The 25,519-nt window shown below is 43.0% G+C and overlaps 1 protein-coding gene across 24 annotated transcripts in view; it reads left to right on the top strand.

The window, feature by feature from the left end:
* The window catches only part of cast (calpastatin), a 212,746-nt gene that overhangs the window by 160,566 nt on the left and 26,661 nt on the right, over positions 1 to 25,519 (top strand). For 16 of the 24 annotated variants that reach the window (XM_070884626.1, XM_070884614.1, XM_070884609.1 and 13 more), the window contains 15 exons: positions 1,889 to 1,945; positions 2,494 to 2,583; positions 3,111 to 3,206; positions 3,660 to 3,722; positions 4,529 to 4,654; positions 8,300 to 8,356; positions 8,915 to 9,004; positions 9,536 to 9,631; positions 10,087 to 10,149; positions 10,954 to 11,079; positions 13,995 to 14,051; positions 18,176 to 18,265; positions 18,799 to 18,894; positions 19,350 to 19,412; positions 20,196 to 20,321. In XM_070884626.1, the coding sequence (XP_070740727.1) occupies positions 1,889 to 1,945; positions 2,494 to 2,583; positions 3,111 to 3,206; positions 3,660 to 3,722; positions 4,529 to 4,654; positions 8,300 to 8,356; positions 8,915 to 9,004; positions 9,536 to 9,631; positions 10,087 to 10,149; positions 10,954 to 11,079; positions 13,995 to 14,051; positions 18,176 to 18,265; positions 18,799 to 18,894; positions 19,350 to 19,412; positions 20,196 to 20,321 (1,296 nt within the window). The remainder of the gene's footprint in view (positions 1 to 1,888; positions 1,946 to 2,493; positions 2,584 to 3,110; positions 3,207 to 3,659; positions 3,723 to 4,528; positions 4,655 to 8,299; positions 8,357 to 8,914; positions 9,005 to 9,535; positions 9,632 to 10,086; positions 10,150 to 10,953; positions 11,080 to 13,994; positions 14,052 to 18,175; positions 18,266 to 18,798; positions 18,895 to 19,349; positions 19,413 to 20,195; positions 20,322 to 25,519) is intronic. The other 8 variants (XM_070884588.1, XM_070884633.1, XM_070884619.1 and 5 more) reach the window with 8 other exon arrangements.

Genomic DNA, 25,519 nt, shown 5'->3' with positions numbered 1-25,519 from the left:
ATAAGCCTGAATCACGTATTTATGTTTTAGATGTTACAAGCTTTCACTATAAATGGTCAGGTACAGTGGCATCTTGGGTCTCAATGACACCAGATTGGATATAACTTGGTTTTACTTGCAAAGACATCTCATCATCATCATATGCAGTCCCTCAAAACAATGATGACTCGCTCTGCGCCAAAAAAGGATGAGTTCATCGGTGTTTCAATGAGGGACCTAATATTCCAGATCCTGAACTACATCCTGAAGGGTGGAAGATGCCTGTGCGTGGATTTTTTTAACGTGTGGTGGCCGTTTTACAGGTCTCGGCGAGGTCTTAGTGCACTGGCAAGGGTTATCCAAGATGACTGGAGACCTGCTCTGCTGCACACACCTAGTGCTCATACATATCACAATGCGGGCTGGCCCTGGGCCCCTAGCCCAGAACTCCTGCTTCTCATGAGCTCCGATCACATCCCTCCACAGTCTCTTGCTGTTCCTTCACCCCGATCTCTTCGCTCCTGCTGTATCTGCCCACACTCCAATCACCTGGAGTGGGATTGAACCCACAACCTTATGACTCAGTGAGAGTGCTACCTACTGAGCCACAGCGAAGACATCTAGCACTCATTCTAATCCCAAGTGTGTTGTCATGCCAGCATCAGAATGGGATAATGACATTGCTACTGCGGTATAAAGCGAAATAAGTGAAGGATTGTTTCACAGCTCTTCACTTGAATTTACTGAAGCCATTTTTGCAGATGAGGCATGAAGTAAAGTGTTGAGGCAGTGAGTTGGGAACATGATTGGGACTAAAAGTGGAATGGGAATTTAAAATATCAAATTGCAGTTTTCGGACCTGCCAGAATATAAGGAATGGCTGTTAATTGCTTTACCACTGTCGCAAGTATATTTCCTATCAAAATAAGAGTTTGAATATGATCTGTTCAAATGGAGAAGCCAACATCAAAATCTGAGGGAATTGTGTGCTTATGGAATAATACAAAGTGCTGTCCAGTTTAATCTTAATACTGTAGTGTAAAATCAATCAAAGCAATTAGTAACTTTCATAGTCCATGCTGTAAACAGCAGTGGTTTACAGATTGCAGTGAATCCCCTTTCCTTCAGATTTGTCAACTGGTTGACATCTTAATCCATTTCACAGAGTTCTGAAAGATATTGCTTGTGTGCTTGAACTCAAATGTAATTTAAGATTACAACTGATATATCACATTTCTGGTCTTAAAGTAAAGTCGTAGAAATTGTTCTGGAAACCCGCGGGGGCAGGATTTTCGGCTTTGCTGATTTCGGAGGAAGGGCGATGAAGTTTGTGCCCGAAAACAGTTTGCGCCTCAGTCAGCAAAATTTGGCAGCTGGGCCCTGGGTTTGGGGCGGAGCACTGAGGGAGACATTGCACGCCTGTCTTGGGTCGTAGGTTGAGCAAGTGACAATCCCGAGCCGAACAGCTGGCCAAGGAGCGGCTCTAAGAGAGGCCTGGGGAGGAGAAAAAAATCCTGAAAAAACCCAGGAAAAACATTCCCAATAAATAACTCGCACCACCTCAAAATACATCGCGAAAAAAATAAAGTAAAAAACAATCACACTGACGTCAACAGACAGTTACTTACCTCACTGCAGCTGCTACAGCTCGGACCAGCCCCTTTCACAGGCGCTCTACACAGCGCTACGGATCGGACGGTAATGCTCCGTCCCCCTCTGAAACCGGGACTGAAAATCCCGGCGGGGCGCTGGAAGCAGGCTGCCCGCACAGAAGAGTTTAGCGCCTCCGTTGACACCCCTCCGGGGCGAACACAGAGACATGTACAAGCCAAAAATCCAGCCCATTATGTAGCTGAGGACAAACAAGTGAAACTGAAATAATTGAAATGATCATTTCTGTCTTGCAAAGGCACCTCTGAAACCTTCGACAGCGAAATCAGTTTCTGCAAGTCAAAGTAGTGGAAAGGTAAGTGAAAAAAGAGTAAAATGTGAATTATTTAGCAACCACCAATGACAGCAGAGGAATTGCACAAACAAACTGATTTCGGACACCTCAGATCATTCATCAAATACCTTTCAGATATCATCACAGAGTGATTCTTAACTCCATTGCCCCAACCTGTGTTTCCCATGTTTGCAAAATTCATCATTCAATTCAGCAAAATCATCTCACACTTTATCCAGATGCAGGCCTCAAGGATAATCCCATCACACCCTTCCAGAAGCAGAAGTAACACTCAACAACGCTCCCAGTCTTTTATTCCAAACATCAGCACAACGGTTTGATCTTTGCCTTCCCCACATGTGTGAAAAACAGATTCATTCACAAAAACAGATTTTATATTCTCCAACCGGAGGTTGTAGAAACTAACGTCACAATTATCTTACTGCCCACGCCCAGTGTCGTTGCTCACAATTGCTTGGGTTGTTTTTTCAGTAAATATTTCGCTGCTGTCAGAATATGTTTCAGATGAGGTGTGTCAGAAAATGAAAACATGTCTTTTATTTTGAAAGGATCTCGATGCACTTGACCTGCTTGCACAAACACTCCCATCAGAAGCACCGGACAATTCAGCTCCGAAATACACTGGCCCTGCAGTGAAGGTACAAATGAAAATTGTCTCTTAATACTTTGTCTTTGAATAAGATTACTGTATTACTGCATTATATGTCCTTCTGTTTCTTGGTGGAGCTATAATACACATGGAATTGGGCTGTTGGTAGCACTGTCTTGTCCCGATCCAACAACGACTTGAAGTGATATAGCGCACTTAACGCAGTAAAACGTCTCAAGGCGCTTCACAGGAGCGTTATCAAACAATATTTGACATTGAGCCACATGAGCTATTGGAGCAGATGACCAACAGCTTGGTTAATGATTTTAAGCAATATCTTGAAGGAGGAAAGAGAGGTATCGAGGCAGTGGCTGAGGGAGGGAGTTTCAGAGCCTTCCCTTTCAACTGCTATTGACTTTTACAGCAAGCTTTTTCAGTGCCTTGAATAATTTCCAAAATGTTGACTTGATTCACTTAATTCCAGTTATCATTTTACTGAAGCACAGAATCTGGACATTCAATCTCAATATTTCTGTGAATTTTGGTTTTGAATAATTTTATTTCTCATATTTTCAGGAATCAGATGCTACTAAGAAGAAAGCTGAACGAGTGGGAGAAACTGAAGGATCAATACCACCTGATTACAGATTTAACGAGAAAGCTGATCCTAAGGTTCAGTCCAACAATCACTTTGAGCCAAGTCAATAAATGTCTCAATAATTTTGTATTTTTAAAATCTATCCATATACAGAACATCGACAATTTTTTTCACAGCTGTCTAATGTAATGAAAAAACGCTTACATTGTCTTGCAACGGTAGAAATGATGCAGATATCACAGGTCATAAGGACTCTGACAATTACAAAATAAAAATTGCTGAATAAATTCAACTGAAACCAGTGCACACCAATGCCCTCCGTTGATTAATCCCGCTACATAATCACAAAATGCCTTTGCAGTGTAACTTATTGAACAAATGAGGTTCACGCTGACGTCAAACGTCAATGTGCTGTAGAATGCTGAAGTAGTTTGCCATATTTCAGTTGCTGTTTTACCAGCGGCTTTGAATTATAAATAATTCTGATTCCCAAAAAAGAATCTGATGAAGTTTGTTTCTTGCAACAGGATAAAGGCAAACTGGCCTCTCCCTCCACTCATCAAGGAACAAAACCAAAGGTAACAGAGAAGGTAAAGCTCAAATATTTTTGTTTATGAAGGAGTATTTACTTCCCTGCAGTAAAACTCTTCAGGTCACCATTCCATAAACCACTGACAATTTATGCCCTTATTATATTAAAGGCAGTGGTGGAAGTTTGTTGAAGGATAACTCTTCACTTAATGCCAGGGTTATGATCAGAGTGATACTCCAGTTATTGCCAGAGTTTGGAGGACCCCAAACTCTCACATTCTAAGGTTTGGAAAAACAAATATGGTGAGTGTGTGTGGCTTCCTTCTTACTGCTGGGCAGGCGGATAAGATAAACATAAAAGTACTTGCAACATGAAAAATATCCGAGATGAGAAAAGGGAATTTCACTCGTCAAAAACTCATGGTTAAACTCAATTCCGTTTAGAGAAAATGACATCTCATTATTTCACTGTTGTATATATTTAGTAAGGTGCTGACCATTATTCTTGCTATTCTCTCTGCGATTACCAGTGTTAGCGGCGATGTTTTATGTAAACATAAAGTACAGGTCTAACAGTATAACTGTACAGGTCATCAGAAGGACAGAACTGTGCGATTATCCACCACTGTCTCTTGCATGTTCCAGAAGTGGGTTTGACAGAGGTCACCCCTCCATCCTTTCCATTGGGTAACATGACATGTGAGAACCTAAAGAGATGGAGGGAAAGTGCAGTTATAGGCTATCCCCGCTAATGAATCGTTTTTTTAATTTGTGCTTCAATATTGAGGACTTGAGACCTTTGTATCTGTGTTCTTGAAGTATCTTTGAGAAGGTTTAACTCCATTTTATTGTATTGTTTTCACAGAATATGACCGAAGATGACATCCTGGAGTCTCTATCGACAGACTTTGTCCACAGCTCTCCAGTGAAACTTTCACAATGTTCAGTTGCACCTTCTCACTCTGCACCACCACTGTCTATGCAGCAACAGGTATGGCTCCTATCTTACACTGTTCGCAACTGAAGGTGGAGTGGATTGGGAATTCTAAGGGCCACTTCCTGCTTCTGGATTTGCAATCTGATTGGTCACGTGACCAATCAGAGCAAATGGTTAACAGGGAACAATAAGGAAAGAAAAAGGGTCGACTTTGACACTGTTTGATAATGTAAAATGGGTGGTAGTGAATCGGCAGCCCGTTTCACATCTTTCACAATTTTTCTTTCCTTTGACTTTAATGGAAAAATGATTTGGGTTTTCAAACAATCTGCTAATTCACAACCACTCTACATTGCCACCCTCAATCATTTAGTTATTAAGATGCAATATTTGTTTACTAGAAGCAACAAAATATATCTTGTAAATTCTGCTTTTTTTCTGTGGATTTTTTATCCTCCAATCAGGGTTAAGGGAAAACTGGAAGGATTCTCCTACCACGAGTGGGCCCCCTGATATAGAGGGTCGACGCTCGCCCCAACCCACGTAACAGTTCTCGAAGTTAGCAAACAGAGACGGATAGCAAGGTGTAACAATCTCTAATTACGAACGTCCGGGAACACCTCTCATCACAGCCGCCTGTGAGTGGAGATGCTCCTCGTGTAGCAAAATCACACATCATTTATACATTTCACAAACCCCTTCACCCCCCGGTACGACCCTCACCGATCTCTAGTTGGGCTACCTTAGCAGTAATACTTTGGATTGACAGACCCCAAGGCAGCCTTGGACTCTACTAAGATGACTTAATCAAGTTAAAATTTGCTGATTCTCCTTGGTCTCTGTGAGTCTGCCTCGAGCCTCTTCACAAGGTCTTATCAATGTCTGTTTAGGTTCTCGCATCGTATCCTGTCGGAATATTATCTAATGTCCTGGTACAGATTGAATGAATAACATCTGAAGCCTTGGTACTGGAATGTGCAAGGCCGAAGAGGGGCCTTTTACCTCCTTATGGGTCGGTGCAGGAACCAGCACTTTAACCCTTGTCCCGCTGGTACCTCGAATGCCAAATTTCTCTTACAAGGGCACACATTTCCTCAGTCTGATTCCACTCTATTTTCTCCTCTTGGATATCTTTGAGGCTAGAAATTAATTGGGAATGGCCTCCTCCTAGATTGATAGCACCAACACTGTTAACTTCATCGGAGAGGGGCACAGCGGGGAGCAAATAACGACACACTTACTGTTCCTCTCACTTTGCTTGGTTGAAACCCGGCAGCTAAACCGGGCTACCTTCCGGTTCTCACCCTAGCCGACATTATATGAAGTTAGCTCAATTAGCATTGGACTAGTGATCACCTGCAGCAGTACAGCTGGGTCTCAGGCATCCACCTCCCCCATGCTATTGTAACCTGTTGTGTGCCAGCTGCCTTCACCCCGAATAATGGAGGCCAATAGTTACATTTGGTAATGCTCTTTCCACATCTTTGGAGATCCTGTCCACTTCTCCACCCTGTATTACTTTGCTGCAGTGGTGCCCAATCCTGTCCTTCTGCAGGCCAGAATGCCTCAAGTGACTGTGTATCAGCTTCTAGTTTTCAATCTTATAGCATGCCATATATGTGCTGGGGAAGTGTGAACTCACAGCATAGGCACTCCTTGCACCAGCTTTTCTCCGGCTAACAAAACTCACTTTTTTGGGAGTAGCTACATGTTCCGTCCCGAATAAGGCCAAGTGGGCATTCGCAGTCAAGATCAGGACACGGCATATCCAAATTTATATGAAAAATAAGCCTTAATCGCATATATTTATGTTTTAGATGTTACAAGCTTTCCCTATAAATGGTCAGGTACAGTGGCATTTTGGGTCTCAATGACACCAGATTGGACATAACTTGGTTTTACTTGCGAAGACATCTCTCATCATCATCATAGGCGGTTTCTCGAAACGAGGATGACTTGCTTCTACGCCAAAAAAGGATGAGTTCACAGGTGTTTCAATGAAGGATCTAGTATTCCAGGTCCTGAACGAAAGCCTGAAGGTTGGAAGATGCCTGTGCGTGGATTTTTTTAACGTGTGGTGGCAGTTGCACACCAGCCACCACACGGGCTTGACAGAGCTAGGTCTTGGTCCAGTGGCAAGGGTTATCCAAGACAACTGGAGACCTGCTCTGCTACACACACCTAGTGCTCACACATATCGCAGTGTGGGCTGGCCTGTGCTGCCCCTGGGCCCCTGGCCCTGAACTCCTGCTTCTCGAGAACCCCGATCACAACCCTCCACAGACTCTTGCCGCTCTTTCGCCCTGATCTCGCCGCTCCTGCTGTATCTGCCCATGCTCCAATCACCTGGAGTGGGACTTGACCCCACAACCTTCTGACTCAGAGGTGAGAGTGCTACCCACTGAGCCACAGCGAAGACATCTCGCACTCATTCTAATCTCAAGTGTGAAATGTCTGTTGTCTTGCCACCATCAGAATGGGATAATGACGTTGCTACTGCCGTACAAAGCAAAATAAGTGAAGGATTGTTTCACAGCTCTTCACTTGAATTTACTGAAGACATTTTTGCAGATGAGGAATGAAGTAAAGTGTTGAGGCAGTGAGTTGGGAACATAATTGGGACTAAAAGTGGAATGGGAATTTAAAATATCAAATTGCGGTTTTCGGACCTACCAGAATATAAGGAATGGCAACTAATTGCTTTTCCACTGTCGCAAGTGTATTTCCTGTCAAAATAAGAGTTTGAATATGGTCTGTCCAAATGGAGAAGCCAACATCAAAATCAGAGGCAATTGTGTGCTTATGGAAAGATAAAAATTGCTGTCCAGTTTAATCTTAATACTGTAGTGTAAAATCAATCAAAGCAATTAGTAACTTTCATAGTCCATGCTGTAAACAGCAGTGGTTTACAGATTGCAGTGAATCCCCTTTCCTTCAGATTTGTCAACTGGTTGACATCTTAATCCATTTCACAGAGTTCTGAAAGATATTGCTTGTGTGCTTGATCTCAAATGTAATTTAAGATTACAACTGATATAATATCACATTTATGGTCTTAAAATAAAGTGGTAGAAATTGTTCTGGAAAACCGCGGGGCAGGATTTTCGGCTTTGCTCATTTCGGAGGAAGGGCTATGAAGTTTGAGCCCGGAAACAGTTTGCGCCTCACTCAGTAAAATTTGGCAGCTGAGCCCTGGGTTTGGGGCGGAGCACTGAGGGAGACATTGCACGCCTGTCTTGGGTCGTAGGCCGACTGAGCAAGCAACAATCCCGAGCCGAACAGCCGGCCTAGGAGCGCTCGAGAGGCTGCGGAGGGAAAAACATCTGAAAAAAACCCAGGAAAAACATTCCCAATAAATTACATCGCAAAAAAAATAAAGTAAAAAAAAACACACTGACGTCAACAGGCAGTTACTTACCTCACTGCAGCTGCTACAGCTCGGACCAGCCCCTTTCACAGGCGCTCTACACAGAGCTACGGATCGGACGGTAATGCTCCATCCCCCACTGAAACCGGGACTGAAAATCCCGGCGGGGCGCTGGAAGCAAGCCGCCCGCCCAGAAAAGTTTAGCGCCTCCGTTGACACCCCTCCGGGGCGAACACACAAACATGTACAAGCCAAAAATCCAGCCCCTTATGTAGCTGAGGACAAACAAGTGAAACTGAAATAATTGAAATGATAATTTCTGTCTTGCAAAGGCACCTCTGAAAGCTTCGACAGCGAAATCAGTTTCTGCAAGTCAAAGTAGTGGTAAGGTAAGTGAAAAAAGAGTAAAATGTGAATTATTTAGCAACTGCCAATGACAGCAGAGGAATCGCACAAACAAACTGATTCAGGACACCTCAGATCATTCATCAAATGCCTTTCAGATATCATCACAGAGTGGTTCTTAACTCCATTGCCCCAACCTGTGTTTCCCATGTTTGCAAAATTTAACATTCAATTCAGCAAAATCATCTCACACTTTATCCAAATGCAGACCTCAAGGATAATCCCATCACACCCTTCCAGAAACAGACGCAACACTCAACAACGCTCCCAGTCTTTTATTCCAAACATCATCACAATGGTTTGATCTTTGCCTGCACTGTGCTTCCCCACATGTGTGAAAAACAGATTAATTCACCAAAACAGATTTTATATACTCCAACCGGAGGTTGTAGAAACTAACGTCACAATTATCCTACTGCCCACGCCCAGTGTCGTTGCTCACAGTTGCTTGGGTTGTTTTTTCAGTAAATATTTCGCTGCTGTCAGAATATGTTTCAGATGAGGTGTGTCAGAAAATGAAAACATGTCTTTTATTTTGAAAGGATCTCGATGCACTTGACCTGCTTGCACAAACACTCCCATCAGAAGCACCAGACAATTCAGCTCCGAAATACACTGGCCCTGCAGTGAAGGTACAAATGAAAATTGTCTCTTAATACTTTGTCTTTGAATAAGATTACTGTATTACTGCATTATATGTCCTTCTGTTTCTTGGTGGAGCTATAATACACATGGAATTGGGCTGTTGGTAACACTGTCTTGTCCCGAGTCCAACGACGACTTGAAGTGATATAGCGCACTTAACGCAGTAAAACATCTCCAGGCGCTTCACAGGAGCGTTATCAAACAATATTTGACATTGAGCCACATAAGGAGCTATTGGAGCAGATGACCAACAGCTTGGTTAATGATTTTAAGCAACATCTTGAAGGAGGAAAGAGAGGTATCGAGGCAGTGGCTGAGGGAGGGAGTTTCAGAGCCTTCCCTTTCAACTGCTATTGACTTTTACAGCAAGCTTTTTCAGTGCCTTGAATAATTTCCAAAATGTTGACTTGATTCACTTAATTCCAGTTATCATTTTACTGAAGCACAGAATCTGGACATTCAATCTCAATATTTCTGTGAATTTTGGTTTTGAACTATTTTATTTCTCATATTTTCAGGAATCAGATGCTACTAAGAAGAAAGCTGAACGAGTGGGAGAAACTGAAGGATCAATACCACCTGATTACAGATTTAACGAGAAAGCTGATCCTCAGGTTCAGTCCAACAATCACTTTGAGCCAAGTCAATAAATGTCTCAATAATTTTGTATTTTCAAAATCTGTCCATATACAAAACATAGAGAATTTTTTTCACAGCTGTCTAACGTAATGAAAAAACGCTTATATTGTGTTGCAATGATAGAAATGATGCAGATATCACAGGTCATAAGGACTCTGACAATTACAAAATAGAAATTGCTGAATAAATTCAACTGAAACCAGTGCACACCAATGCCCTCCGTTGATTAATCCTGCTACATAATCACGAAATGCCTTTGCAGTGTAACTTATTGATCAAATAAGGATCACGCTGACGTCAAGCGTCAATGTGCTCTAGAATGCTGAAGTAGTTTGCCATATTTCAGTTGCTGTTTTACCAGCGGCTTTGAATTATAAATAATTCTGATGCCCCCAAAGAAGAATCTGATGAAGTTTGTTTCTTGCAACAGGATAAAGGTAAACTGGCCTCTCCCTCCACTCATCAAGGAGCAAAACCAAAGGTAACAGAGAAGGTAAAGCTCAAATATTTTTGTTCATGAAGGAGTATTTACTTCCCTGCAGTAAAACTCTTCAGGTCACCATTCCATAAACCACTGACATTTATACCCTTATTAAGTTAAAGGCAGTGGTGGAAGTTTGTTGAAGGATAACTCTTCACTTAATGCCAGGGTTATGATCAGAGTGATACTCCAGTTATTGCCCGAGTTTGGAGGACCCCAAACTCTCTCATTCTAAGGTTTGGAAAAACAAAAATGGTGAGTGTGTGTGGCTTCCTTCTTACTGCTGGGCAGGCGGATAAGAGAAACATAAAAGTACTCTCAACATAAAAAATGTCCGAGATGAGAAAAGGGAATTTCACTCGTCAAAAACTCATGGTTAAACTCAATTCCATTGAGAGAAAATGACATCTCATTATTTCACTGTCGTACATATTTAGTACGGTACTGAGCATTATTCTTGCTATTCTCTCTGCAATTTCCAGTGTTAGCGGCGATGTTTTATGTAAACATAAAGTACAGGTCTAACAGTATAACTGTACAGGTCATCAGAAGGACAGAACTATGAGATTATCCACCACTGTCTCTTGCATGTTCCAGAAGTGGGATTGACAGAGGTCACCTCTCCGTCCTTTCCATTGGGTAACATGACATGTGAGAACCTAAAGAGATGGAGGGAAAGTGCATATATACTCCATCCCTGCTAATGAATCTTTTTTTAAATTTGTGCTTCAATATTGAGGATTTGAGGCCTTTGTATCTGTGTTCTTGAAGTATCTTTGAGAAGATTTAGCGACATTTATCGTATTGTTTTCACAGAATATGACCGAAGATGACATCCTGGAGTCTCTATCGACAGACTTTGTCCACAGCTCTCCAGTGAAACTTTCACAATGTTCAGTTGCACCTTCTCACTCTGCACCACCACTGTCTATGCAGCAACAGGTATGGCTCCTTACTTACACTGTTCGCAACTGAAGGTGGAGTGGGTTGGGAATTATTAGGACCACTTCCTGCTTCTGGATTTGCAATCTGATTGGTCACGTGACCAATCAGAGCAAATGGTTAACAGGGAACCATAAGGAAAGAAAAAAGGTCGACTTTGACCCTGTGTTAATGTAAAATGGGTGGTCGTGAATCGGCAACCCTCAATCATTTCGTTATAAAGATGCAATATTTGTTTACTAGAAGCAACAAAATATATCTTGTAAATTGTGCTTTTTTTCTGTGGATTTTTTATCCTCCAATCAGGGCACACATTTCCTCAGGCTGATTCCACTCTATTTTCTTCTCTTAGATATCTTTGAGGCTAGAAATTAATTGGGAATGGCCTCCTCCTAGATTCATAGCACCAACACTGTTAACTTCATCGGAGAGAGGCACAGCGGGGAGCAAATAACAACACGCTTACTGTTCCTCTCACTTTGCTTGGTTGAAACCCGGCAGCTAAACCGGGCTACCTTCTGGTTCTCATCCTAGCTGACATTATATGAAGTTAGCTCGATTAGCATTGGACTAGTGATCACCTGCAGCAGTACAGCTGGGTCTCAGGCACCCACCTCCCCCATGCTGTTGTAACCTGTTGTGTGCCAGCTGCCTTCACCCCGAATAATGGGGGCCAATAGTTACATTTGGTAATGCTCTTTCCACATCTTTGGAGATCCTGTCCTCTTTTTTACCCTGTATTACTTTGCTGCAGTGGTGCCCAATCCTGTCCTTCTGCAGGCCAGAATACCTCAAGTGACTGTGTGTCAGCTTCTAGTTTTCAGTCTTATAGCATGCCATATATGTGCTGAGAAAGTGTGAACTCACAGCATCGGCACTTCTTGCTCCAGCTTTTCTCCGGCTAACAAAATTTGCTTTTTTGGAAGTGGCTACATGTTCCATCCTGAATTTGGCCAAGTGGACATTCGCATTCGAGATCGGGACACGGCATATCCAAATGTATATGAAAAATAAGCCTTAATCGTGTATTAATGTTTTAGATGTTACAAGCTTTCCCTATAAATGGTCAGGTACAGTGGCATTTTGGGTCTCAATGACACCAGATTGGATATAACTTGATTTTACTTACAAAGACTCATCATAATCATCATCATCATCATCATAGTCGGCCAATCGAAACGAGGATGACTTGCTTCTACGCCAAAAAAGGATGAGTTCACAGGTGTTTCAATGAAGGATCTACTCTTCTAGGTCCTGAAGGGTGGAAGATGCCTGTGCATGGATTTTTTTAACGTGCACACCAGCCACCACACGGGCTTGACAGAGCTAGGTCTTTCCAGTGGCAAGGGTTATCCTAGACGACTGAAGACCTGCTCTGCTGCATACACCTAGTGCTCACTCATATTGTAGTGTGAGCTGGCCCTCGGCCGCTAACCCCAAACTCCTGCTTCTCGTGGGCCCCGATCACATCCCTCCACAGTCTCTTGCCACTCCTTTGCCCCGATCTCGCAGCTCCTGCTGTATCTGCCCATGCTCCAATCACCTGGACTGGGACTTGACCCCACAACCTTCTGACTCAGAGGTGAGAGTGCTACCCACTGAGCCACAGCGAAGACATCTCGCACTCATTCTAATCTCAAGTGTGAAATGTCTGTTGTCTTGCCAGCATCAGAATGGGATAATGACGTTGCTACCGCCGTATAAAGCAAAATAAGTGAAGGATTGTTTCACAGCTCTTCACTTGAATTTACTGAGGCCATTTTTACAGATGAGGCATGAAGTAAAGTGTTGAGGCAGTGAGTTGGGAACATGATTGGGACTAAAAGTGGAATGGGAATTTAAAATATCAAATTGCGGTTTTCGGAATATAAGGAATGGCAGCTTTACCACTGCTTTACCAGTGTCGCAAGTGTATTTCCTGTCAAAATAAGAGTTTGAATATGGTCTGTTCAAATGGAGAAGCCAACATCAAAATCTGAGGCAATTGTGTGCTTATGAAAGAATAAAAATTGCTGTCCAGTTTGATTTTACACCACAGAATTAAGATTAATCAAAGCAACTAGTAACTTTCATAGTCCATGCTGTAAACCACAGTGGTTTACAGATTGCAGTGAATCCCCTTTCCTTCAAATTTGTCAACTGGTTGACACCTTAATCCATTTCACAGAGTTCTGAAAGATATTGCTTATGTGCTTTATCGCAAATGTAATTGAAGATTACAACTGATATAATATCACATTTATGGTCTTATAATAAAGTGGTCGAAATAGTTATGGAAACCAGTGGGGCAGGATTTTCGGCTTTGCTCATTTCGAAGGAAGGGCAATGAAGTTGCGCCCGGAAACAGTTTGTGTTTCAGTCAGTAAAATTTGGCAGCTGGGCCCTGGGTTTGGGGCGGAGCACTGAGGGAGACATTGCACGCCTGTCTTGGGTCGTAGGCCGGCTGAGCAAGTGACAATCCCAAGCCGAACAGCCGGCCTAGGAGTGCTTTAGAGGCCTGGGAAGGGGGAAAAAAAACCTGAAAAAAGCCACGAAAAACATTCCCAATAAATAACTCGCGCCATCTCAAAATACATCGCAAAATAAATAATGTAAAAAAAACAATCACACTGACGTCAACAGGCAGTTACTTACCTCACTGCAGCTGCTACAGCTCGGACCAGCCCCTTTCACAGGCGCTCTACACAGCGCTACGGATCGGACGGTAATGCTCCGTCCCCCGCTGAAACCAGCACTGAAAATCCCGGCGGGGCGCTGGAAGCAGGCTGCCCACACAGAAGAGTTTAGCGCCTCCGTTGACTCCCCTCCGGGGCGAACACAGAGACATGTACAAGCCGAAAATCCAGCCCCTTATGTAGCTGAGGACAAACAAATGAAACTGAAATAATTGAAATGATCATTTCTGTCTTGCAAAGGCACCTCTGAAAGCTTCGACAGCGAAATCAGTTTCTGCAAGTCAAAGTAGTGGTAAGGTAAGTGAAAAAAGAGTAAAATGTGAATTATTTAGCAACTGCCAATGACAGCAGAGGAATTGCACAAACAAACTGATTGAGGACACCTCAGATCATTCATCAAATACCCTTCAGATATCATCACAGAGTGGTTCTTAACTCCATTGCCCCAACCTGTGTTTCCCAGGTTTGTAAAATTCATCATTCAATTCAGCAAAATCATGTCACACTTTGTCCAAATGCAGGCCTCCAGGATAATCCCATCACACCCCTCCAGAAACAGACGGAACACTCAACAACACTCCCAGTCTTTTATTCCAAACATCATCACAACGGTTTGATCTTTGCCTTTCCCACATGTGTGAAAAACAGATTAATTTTCAAAAACAGATTTTATATTCTCCAACCTAACTAAAGTCACAATTAGAAACATAGAAACATAGAAAATAGGTGCAGAAGTAGGACATTCTGCCCTTCGAGCCTGCACCACCATTCGATAAGATCATGGCTGATCATTCCCTCAGTACCCCTTTCCTGCTTTCTCTCCATACCCCTTGATCCCTTTAGCCGTAAGGGCCATATCTAACTCCCTCTTGAATATATACAATGAACTGGGATCAACGACTCTCTGCGGCAGAGAATTCCACAGGTTAACAAATCTCTGAGTGAAGAAGTTTCTCCTCATCTCAGTCCTAAATGGCCTACCCCTTATCCTAAGACTCTGTCCCCTGGCTCGCGACTTCCCCAACATCGGGAACAATCTACCCGCATCTAACCTGTCCTGTCCCGTCACAATCTTGTATGTTTATACGAAATCCCCTCTCATCCTTCTAAACTCCAATGTATAAAGGCCAAGTTGATCCAGTCTCTCCTCATATGTCAGTCTGGCCATCCCAGGAATCAATCTAGTGAACCTTCGCTGCACTCCCTCAATAGCTAGAACGTCCTTCCTCAGATTAGGAGACCAAAATTGAACACACTATTCCAGATGAGGCCTCAGCAAGGTCCTATACAACTGCAGTAAGACCTCCCTGCTCTTATACTCAAATCCCCTAGCTATGAAGGCCAACATACCATTTGCCTTCTTCACTGCCTGCTGTACCTGTATGCCAACTTTCAATGATTGATGAACCATGACACCCAGGTCTCGTTGCACCTCCCCTTTTCCTACTCTGCCACCATTCAGATAATAGTCTGTCTTTGCGTTTTTGTCCCAAAGTGAATAACCTCACATTTATCCACAATATACTGCATCTGCCATGAATTTGCCCACTCACCTAATCTGTCCAAGTCACCCTGCAGCCTCTTAGCGTCCCCCTCACAGCTCACACCGCCACCCAGTTTAGTGTCATCTGCAAACTTGCAGATATTACACTCAATTCCTTCATCCAAATCATTGATGTATATTGTAAAGAGCTGGGGTCCCAGTACTGAGCCCTGTGGCACTCCACTAGTCACTGCCTGTCATTTTGATAATGACCCGTTTATCCCGACTCTCTGCTTCCTGTCTGCCAACCAGTTCTCTATCCACGTCAGTATATTGCCCCCAATACCATGTGCTTTGATTTTGCACACCAATCTCTTCTGTGGAACCTTGTTAAAATCCTTTTGAAAGTCCAAATACACCACATCCACTAGTTCTCCCTTGTCTACTCTACTAGTTACATCCTCAAAAAATTCCAGAAGATTTGTCAAGCTTGATTTCCCCTTCATAATCCATGCTGACTTGGACCGATCCTGTCACTGCTTTCCAAATGCGCTGCTATTTCATCCTTAATAATTGATTCCAACATTTTCCCCACCACTGATGTCGGGCTAACCGATCTATAATTACCCGCTTTCTCTCTCCCTCCCTTTTTAAAAAGTGGTATTACATTAGCTACCCTCCAGTCCAAAGGAACTGATCCCCGAGTCGACAGACTGCTGGAAAATGATCACCAATGCATCCACTATTTCTAGGGCCACTTCCTTAAGTACTCTGGGATGCAGACTATCAGGCCCTGGGCATTAATCGGGCTTCAATCTCATTAATTTCCCTAACACAATTTCCCACCTACTAAGGATATCCTTCAGTTCCTACTTCTCACGAGACCCTCGGACCCCTAGTACTTTCGGAAGGTTATTTGTGTCTTCCTTCGTGAAGACAGAACCAAAATATTTGTTCAATTGGTCTGCCATTTCTTCATTCCCCATTATAAATTCACCTGAATCTGACTGCAAGGGACCTACTTTTGTCTTTTTCTCTTCACATTTCTATAGAAGCTTTTGCAGTCAGTTTTTATGTTCCCGGCAAGCTTCTTCTCGTACTCTATTTTCCCCATCTTAGTTAAACCCTTTGTTATCCTCTGCTGAATTCTAAATTTCTCCCAGTCCTCAGGTTTGCTGCTTTTTCTGGCCAATGGAATACAATGTCGGAAAGTGTGAGGTCATCCACCTTGGGGGGAAAAAAAACAGTAAAAGGGAATATTATTTGAATGGGGAGAAATTACAACATGCTGCGGTGCAGAGGGAGCTGGGGGTCTTTGTGCATAAATCCCAAAAAGTTAGTTTGCAGGTGCAGCAGGTAATCAGGAAGGCGAATGGAATGTTGGCCTTCATTGCGAGAGGGATGGAGTACAAAAGCAGGGAGGTCCTGCTGCAACTGTATAGGGTATTGGTGAGGCCGCACCTGGAATACTGCGTGCAGTTTTGGTCACCTTACTTAAGGAAGGATATACTAGCTTTGGAGGGGGTACAGAGACGATTCACTTGGCTGATTCCGGAGATGAGGGGGTTACCTTATGATGATAGATTGAGTAGACTGGGTCTTTACTCGTTGGGAGTTCAGAAGGATGAGGGGTGATCTTATTAGAAACATTTAAAATAATGAAAGGGATAGACAAGATAGAGGCAGAGAGGTTGTTTCCACTGGTTGGGGAGACTAGAACTAGGGATTACACAGCCTCAAAATACGGGGGAGCCAATTTAAAACCGAGTTGAGAAGGAATTTCTTCTCCCAGAGGGTTGTGAATCTGTGGAATTCTCTGCCCAAGAAAGCAGTTGAGGCTAGCTCATTGAATGTATTCAAGTCACAGATAGATAGATTTTTAACCAATAAGGGAATTAAGGGTTACGGGGAGCGGGCGGGTAAGTGGAGCTGAGTCCACGGCCAGATCAGCCATGATCTTGTTGAATGGCGGAGCAGACTCGAGGGGCAAGATGGCCTACTCCTGTTCCTAATTCTTATGTTCAATTTATATGCCTCGTCCTTTGATTCAACACTATTCTTAATTTCCCTTGTTAGCCACGGTTGAGTCACCTTCCCCATTTTATTTTTACTCCAGACAGGGATGTACAATTGCTGAAGTTCATCCATGTGATCTTTAAATGTTTGCCATTGCCTATCCACTGTCAACCCTTTAAGTATCATTTGCCAGTCTATTCTAGCCAATTCACGACTCAAACCATCGAAGTTACCTTTCCTTAAGTTCAGGACCCTAGTTTCTGAATTAACTGTGTCACTCTCCATCCTAATAAAGAATTCTACCATGTTATGGTCACTCTTCCCCAAGGGGTCTCGCACAACAAGATTGCTAATTAGTCCTTTCTCATTACACATTACCCCATCGAGGATGGCCAGCTCCCTGGTTGGTTCCTCGACATATTGGCCGAGAAAACCATCTCTAATACATTCCAGGAAATCCTCCTCCACCGCATTGCTACCGGTTTGGTTAGCCCAATCAATATGTACATTAAAGTCACCTGTGATAATTGCTGTACCTTCATTGCATGCATCACTTATTTCTTATTTCTTGTCCCCAACCTTACTACTACTGTTTGGTGCTTTATACACAACTCCCACTAGCGTTTTCTGCCCCTTGGTATTCCGCAGCTCCACCCGTACCGATTCCACATCATCCAAGCTAATGTCCTTTCTTACTATTGCATTAATTTTCTCTTTAACCAGCAATGCCACCCCGCCTCCTTTTCCTTTCTGTCGATCCTTCCTAAATGTTGAATACCCCTGGATGTTATTCTACTGCCCACACCCAGTGTCGTTGCTCACAGTTGCTTGGGTTGTTTTTTCAGTAAATATTTCGCTGTTGTCAGAATATGTTTCAGATGAGGTGTGTCAGAAAATGAAAACATGTCTTTTATTTTGAAAGGATCTCGATGCACTTGACCTGCTTGCACAAACACTCCCATCAGAAGCACCGGACAATTCAGCTCCGAAATACACTGGCCCTGCAGTGAAGGTACAAATGAAAATTGTCTCTTAATACTTTCAGTCTTTGAATAAGATTACTGTATTACTGCATTATATGTCCTTCTGTTTCTTGGTGGAGCTATAATACACATGGAATTGGGCTGTTGGTAACACTGTCTTGTCCCGAGTCCAACAACGACTTGAAGTGATATAGCACACTTAACCAGTAAAACGTTTCAAGGCGTTTCACAGGAGCGTTATCAAACAATATTTGACATTGAGCCACATAAGGAGCTATTGGGGCAGATGACCAACAGCTTGGTTTATGATTTTAAGGAGCATCTTGAAGGAGGAAAGAGAGGTATCGAGGCAGTGGCTGAGGGAGGGAGTTTCAGAGCCTTCCCTTTCAACTGCTATTGACTTTTACAGCAAGCTTTTTCAGTGCCTAGAATAATTTCCAAAATGATGACTTGATTCACTAAGATTCCAGTTATCATTTTACTGAAGGACAGAATCTGGACATTCAATCTCAATATTTCTGTGAATTTTGGTTTTGAATAATTTTATTTCTCATATTTTCAGGAATCGGATGCTACTAAGAAGAAAGCTGAACGAGTGGGAGAAACTGAAGGATCAATACCACCTGATTACAGATTTAACGAGAAAGCTGATCCTAAGGTTCAGTCCAACAATCACTTTGAGCCAAGTCAATAAATGTCTCAATAATTTTGTATTTTCAAAATCTGTCCATATACAAAACATAAAGAATTTTTTTCACAGCTGTCTAATCTTAAAAAAAACACTTACCATTTTATTGCAATGATAGAAATGATACTGATATCACAGGTCATAAGGAATCTGTCAATTACAAAATAGAAATTGCTGAATAAATTCAACTGAAACCAGTGCATACCAATGCCCTCCGTTGATTAATCCTGCTACATAATCACAAAATGCCTTTGCAGTGTAACTTATTGAACAAATGAGGTTCACGCTGACGTCAAGCGTCAATGTGCTCTAGAATGCTGAAGTAGTTTGCCATATTTCAGTTGCTGTTTTACCAGCGGTTTTGAATTCTAAATAATTCTGATGCCCCCAAAGAAGAATCTGATGAAGTTTGTTTCTTGCAACAGGATAAAGGTAAACTGGCCTCTCCCTCCACTCATCAAGGAGCAAAACCAAAGGTAACAGAGAAGGTAAAGCTCAAATATTTTTGTTTATGAAGCAGTATTTACTTCCCTGCAGTAAAACACTTCAGGTCACCATTCCATAAACCACTGACAATTTATGCCCTTATTATATTAAAGGCAGTGGTGGAAGTTTGTTGAAGGATAACTCTTCACTTAATGCCAGGGTTATGATCAGAGTGATACTCCAGTTATTGCCAGAGTTTAGAGGACCCCAAACTCTCACATTCTAAGGTTTGGAAAAACAAATATGGTGAGTGTGTGTGGCTTCCTTCTTACTGCTGGGCAGGCGGATAAGAGAAACATAAAAGTACTTGCAGCATAAAAAATGTCCGAGATGAGAAAAGGGAATTTCACTCGTCAAAAACTCATGGTTCAACTCAATTCCGTTTAGAGAAAATGACATCTCATTATTTCACTGTTGTATATATTTAGTAAGGTACTGACCATTATTCTTGCTATTCTCTCTGCGATTTCCAGTGTTAGCGCCGATATTTTAAGTAAACATAAAGTACAGGTCACTAGAAGGACAGAACTGAGATTATCCACCACTGTCTCTTGCATGTTCCAGAAGTGGGATTGACAGAGGTCACCTCTCCATCCTTTCCACTGGGGAACATGACATGTGAGAACCGAAAGAGACTGAGGGAAAGTGTGCAGTTAAAGGCCATCACTTCTAATGAATCTTTTTCTTAATTTGTGCTTCAATCTTGAGGACTTGAGGCCTTTGTATCTGTGTTCTTGAAGTATCTTTGAGGAGGTTTAACAACATTTATCGTATTGTTTTCACAGAATATGACCGAAGATGACATCCTGGAGTCTCTGTCGACAGACTTTGTCCACAGCTCTCCAGTGAAACTTTCACAATGTTCAGTTGCACCTTCTCACTCTGCACCACCACTGTCTATGCAGCAACAGGTATGGCTCCTATTTTACACTGTTCGCAACTGAAGGTGGAGTGGATTGGGAATTCTTAGGGCCACTTCCTGCTTCTGGATTTGCAATCTGATTGGTGTTGTGACCAATCAGAGCAAATGGTTAACAGGGAACAATAAGGAAAGAAAAAGGGTCGATTTTGTCATTGTGTTTGATAATGTAAAATGGGTGGTAGTGAATCGGCAACCCGTTTCACATCTTTCACAATTTTTCTTTCCTTTGACTTCAATGGAAGAAAATTGGTAGCGTTATAAAACAGTCTGCTGATTCGCAACCACTCTACATTGCCACCCTCAATCATTTAGTTCTAAAGATGCAACATTTGTTTAGTAGAAGCAACAAAATACATCTTATAAATTGTACATTTTTTCTGTGGATTTTTTTATCCTCCAATCAGGGCACACATTTCCTCGGGCTGATTCTGCTCTATTATTTCCTCTTGGATATCTCTGAGGCTAGAAATTAATTGGGAATGGCCTCCTCCTAGATTCATAGCACCAACACTGTTAACTTCCTCGGAGAGAGGCACAGCGGGGAGCATATAACGACACGCTTACTGTTCCTCTCACTTTGCTTGGTTGAAACCCGGCAGCTAAACCGGGCCACCTTCCGGTTCTCACCCTAGCCGACATTATATGAAGTTAGCTCGATTACCATTGGACTAGTGATCACCTGCAGCAGTACAGCTGGGTCTCAGGCATCCACCTCCCCCGTCCTGTTGTAACCTATTGTGTGCCAGCTGCCTTCACCCCGAATAATGGAGGCCAATAGTTACATTTGGTAATGCTCTTTCCACATCTTTGGAGATCCTGTCCATTTCTCTACCCTGTATTACTTTGCTGCAGTGGTGCCCAATCCTGTCCTTCTGCAGGCCAGAATGCCTCAAGTGACTGTGCATCAGCTTCTAGTTTTCAGTCTTACAGCATGCCATATATGTGCTGGGGAAGTGTGAACTCACAGCATAGGCACTCCTTCCACCAGCTTTTCTCCGGTTAACAAAACTCGCTTTTTTTGAGAGTGGCTACATGTTCCGTCCCGAATAAGGCCAAGTGGGCATTCGCAGTCGAGATCGGGACACGGCATATCCAAATTTATATGAAAAATAAGCCTTAATCGCATATATTTATGTTTTAGATGTTACAAGCTTTCACTATAAATGGTCAGGTACAGTGGCATCTTGTGTCTCAATGACACCAGATTGGATATAACTTGATTTTACTTGCGAAGACATCTCTCATCATCATCATAGGCGGTTCCTCGAAACGAGGATGACTTGCTTCTACGCCAAAAAAGGATGAGTTCACAGGTGTTTCAATGAAGGATCTAATATTCCAGGTCCTGAACTACATCCTGAAGGGTGGAAAATGCCTGTTCGTGGATTTTTTAACGTGTGGTGGCCGTTGCACACCAGCCACCACACGGGTTTGACAGAGCTAGGTCTTGGTCCAGTGGCAAGGGTTATCCAAGACGACTGGAGACCTGCTCTGCTACACACACCTAGTGCTCACACATATCGCAGTGTGGGCGGGCCCTGGGCCCCTGGCCCTGAACTCGTGCTTCTCGTGGGCCCCGATCACATCCGCCACTTCGCCCCGATCTCGTCGCTCCTGCTGTATCTGCCCACGCTCCAATCACCTGGAGTGGGACTTGAACCCACAACCTTCTGACTCAGAGGTGAGAGTGCTACCCACTGAGCCACAGCGAAGACATCTCGCACTCATTCTAATCTCAAGTGTGAAATGTCTGTTGTCTTGCCACCATCAGAATGGGATAATGACGTTGCTACTGCCCGTACAAAGCAAAATAAGTGAAGGATTGTTTCACAGCTCTTCACTTGAATTTACTGAAGCCATTTTTGCAGATGAGGCATGAAGTAAAGTGTTGAGGCAATGAGTTGGGAACATGATTGGGACTATAAGTGGAATGGGAATTTAAAATATCAAATTGCGGTTTTCGGACCTGCCAGAATATAAGAAATGGTAGCTAATTTCTTTTCCACTGTCGCAAGTATATTTCCTGTCAAAATAAGAGCTTGAATATGATCTGTCCAAATGGAGAAGCCAACATCAAAATCTGAGGCAATTGTGTGCTTATGGAATAATAGAAATTGCTGTCCAGTTTAATCTTAATATTGTAGTGTAAAATCAATCAAAGCAATTAGTAACTTTCATAGTCCGTGCTGTAAACCACAGTGGTTTACAGATTGCAGATTTTGTAATCCATTTCACAGAGTTCTGAAAGATATGCTTGTGTGCTTGATCTCAAATATAATTTAAGATTACAACATGATATAATATCACATTTATGGTCTTACAATAAAGTGGTAGAAAATAGAAACACAGAAAATAGGGGCAGGAGTAGGCCATTCGGCCCTTCGAGCCTGCACCACCATTCAATATGACCATCGCTGATCATTCTCCTCAGTACCCCTTTCCCGCTTTCTCTCCATACCCCTTGATCCCTTTAGCCGTAAGGGCCACATCTAACTCCCTCGTGAATATATCCAATGAACTGGGATCAACGACTCTCTGCGGCAGGGAACTCCACAGGTTAACAACTCTCTGAGTGAAGAAGTTTCTCCTCATCTCAGTCCTAAATGCCCTACCCCTTATCCTAAGACTGTGTCCCCTGGTTCTGGACTTCCCCAACATCGGGAACATTCTTCCCGCATCTAACCTGTCATATCCCGTCAGAATCTTATACGTTTCTATGAGATCCCCTCTCATCCTTCTGAACTCCAGTGTTTCAAGGCCCAGTGAATCCAATCTCTCCTCATATGTCAGTCCAGCCATCCCTGAAATCAGTCTGGTGAACCTTCGCTGCACTCCCTCAATAGCAAGAACATCCTTCCTCAGATTAGAAGACCAAAACTGAACACAATATTCCAGGTGAGGCCTCACCAAGGCCCTGTACAACTGCAGTAAGACCTTCCTGCTCCAATACTCAAATCCCCTAGCTATGAAGGCCAACATGCCATTTGCCTTGTTCACCGCCTGCTGTACCTGCATGCCAACTTTCAATGACTGATGAACCATGACACCCAGGTCTCGTTGCACCTCCCCTTTTCCTAATCTATCACCATTCAGGTAATATTCTGCCTTCGTGTTTTTGCCCCCAAAGTGGATAACCTCACATTTATCCACATTATACCGAATCTGCCATGCATTTGCCCATTCTCCTAACCTGTCCAAATCACCCTGCAGCCTCTTAGCATCCTTCCTCACAGCTCATACCGCCACCCAGTTTAGTGTCATCTGCAGACTTGGAGATATTACCCTAAATTCCTTCATCGAAATCATTAATGTATATTGTGAAGAGCTGGGGTCCCAGCACTGAGCCCTGCGGTACTCCACTAGTCACTGCTTGCCATTCTGAAAAGGACCCGTTTATCCCATCTCTCTGCTTCCTGCCTGCCAACCAATTCTCTATCCACGCCAGTACATTACCCCCAATACCATGTGCCTTGATCTTGTACACCAATCTCTTATGTGGCACCTTGTCAAAGGCCTTTTGAAAGTCCAAATACACCACATCCACTAGTTCTCTCTTGTCCACTCTACTAGTTACATTCTCAAAAAATTCCAGAAGATTGGTCAAGCATGATTTCCCTTTCATAAATCCATGCTGACTTGGACCGATCCTGTCACGACTTTCCAAATGCGCTGCAATTTCATCCTTAATAGATTCCAACATTTTCCCCACTACTGATGTCAGGCTAACTGATCTATAATTAACTGTCTTCTCTCTCCCTCCTTTTTTAAAAAGTGGTGTTACATTAGCTACCCTCCAGTCCATAGGAACTGATGCAGAGTCGATAGACTGTTGGAAAATGATTACGAATACATCCACTATTTCTAGGGCCACCTCCTTAAGTACTCTGGGATGCAGACAATCAGGCCCTGGGAATTTACCGGCCTTCAATCCCATCAATTTCCCCAACACAATTTCCCGCCTAATAAGGATATCCTTCAGATCCTCCTTTTCACTAGACCCTCGGTCCCCTCGTACATCCGGAAGGTCATTTGTTTCTTCCTTCGTGAAGACAGAACCGAAGTATTTGTTCAATTGGTCTGCCATTTCTTTGTTCCCCATTATTACTTCATCTGAGTCCGACTGCAAGAGACCTACGTTGGTTTACACTAATCTATTTCTCTTCACATATCTATAGAAGCTTTTGCAGTCACTTTTTATGTTCTCGGCAAGCTTCCTCTCATACTCTATTTTCTCCTCCTAATTAAACCCTTTGTCCTCTTCTGCTGAATTCTAAATTTCTTCCAGTCCTCAGGTTTGCTACTTTTTCTGGCCAACTTATCTGCCCCTTCCTTGGATCGAACGCTGTCCTTAATTTCCCTTGTTAGCCACGGTTGAGCCACCTTCCCTGTTTTATTTTTACTCCAGACAGGAATGTACAACTGTTGAAGTTCATCCATGTGATCTATAAATGTTTGCCATTGCCTATCCACCGTCAACCTTTTAAGTATCATTTGCCAATCTATTCTAGCCAATTCATGCCTCATGCCATTGAAGTTAGCTTTCCTTAAGTTTAGGACCCTAGTTTCTGAATTAACTGTGTCACTCTCAATCTTAAGAATTCTACCACATTATGGTCACTCTTCCCCAAGGGGCCTTGCACAACAAGATTGCTAATTAGTCCCTTTTCATTACACATCACCCAGTCTAGGATGGCCAGCTCTTGAGTCGGTTCCTCCACATATTGGTCAAGAAAACCATCCCTAATACACTCCAGGAAATCCTCCTCTACCGCATTGCTACCAGTTTGGTTAACCCAATCTGTATGTAAATTACAATCGCCCATGATAACTGCTGTACCTTTATAGCACGCAAGCCTTATTTCTTGTTTTATGCTTTCCCCAACCTCTACTCATGTTTGGTGGCCTATACACAACTCTCACCAGTGTTTTCTGTCCTTTGGTATTCCGCAGCTCCACCCATTCCGATTCCACATCATCCAAGCTAATGTCCTTCCTTATTATTGCATTAATTTCATCCTTGACCAGCAACGCCACCCCGCCTCCTTTTCCTCTCTGTCTATCCTTCCTAAATGCTGAATACCCCTGGATGTTGAGTTCCCAGCCTTGGTCACTCTGAAAACCCGCGGGGCAGGATTTTCGGCTTTGCTCATTTCGGAGGAAGGGCGATGAAGTTTGCGCCTCAGTCAG

The sequence above is a fragment of the Pristiophorus japonicus genome, chromosome 1 (assembly GCF_044704955.1).
Source record: "Pristiophorus japonicus isolate sPriJap1 chromosome 1, sPriJap1.hap1, whole genome shotgun sequence".
Lineage (NCBI taxonomy): Eukaryota > Metazoa > Chordata > Chondrichthyes > Pristiophoridae > Pristiophorus > Pristiophorus japonicus.
The sequence above is the reverse complement of the archived record's forward strand: the minus strand, read 5'-3'. Positions and strand labels throughout refer to the sequence as shown.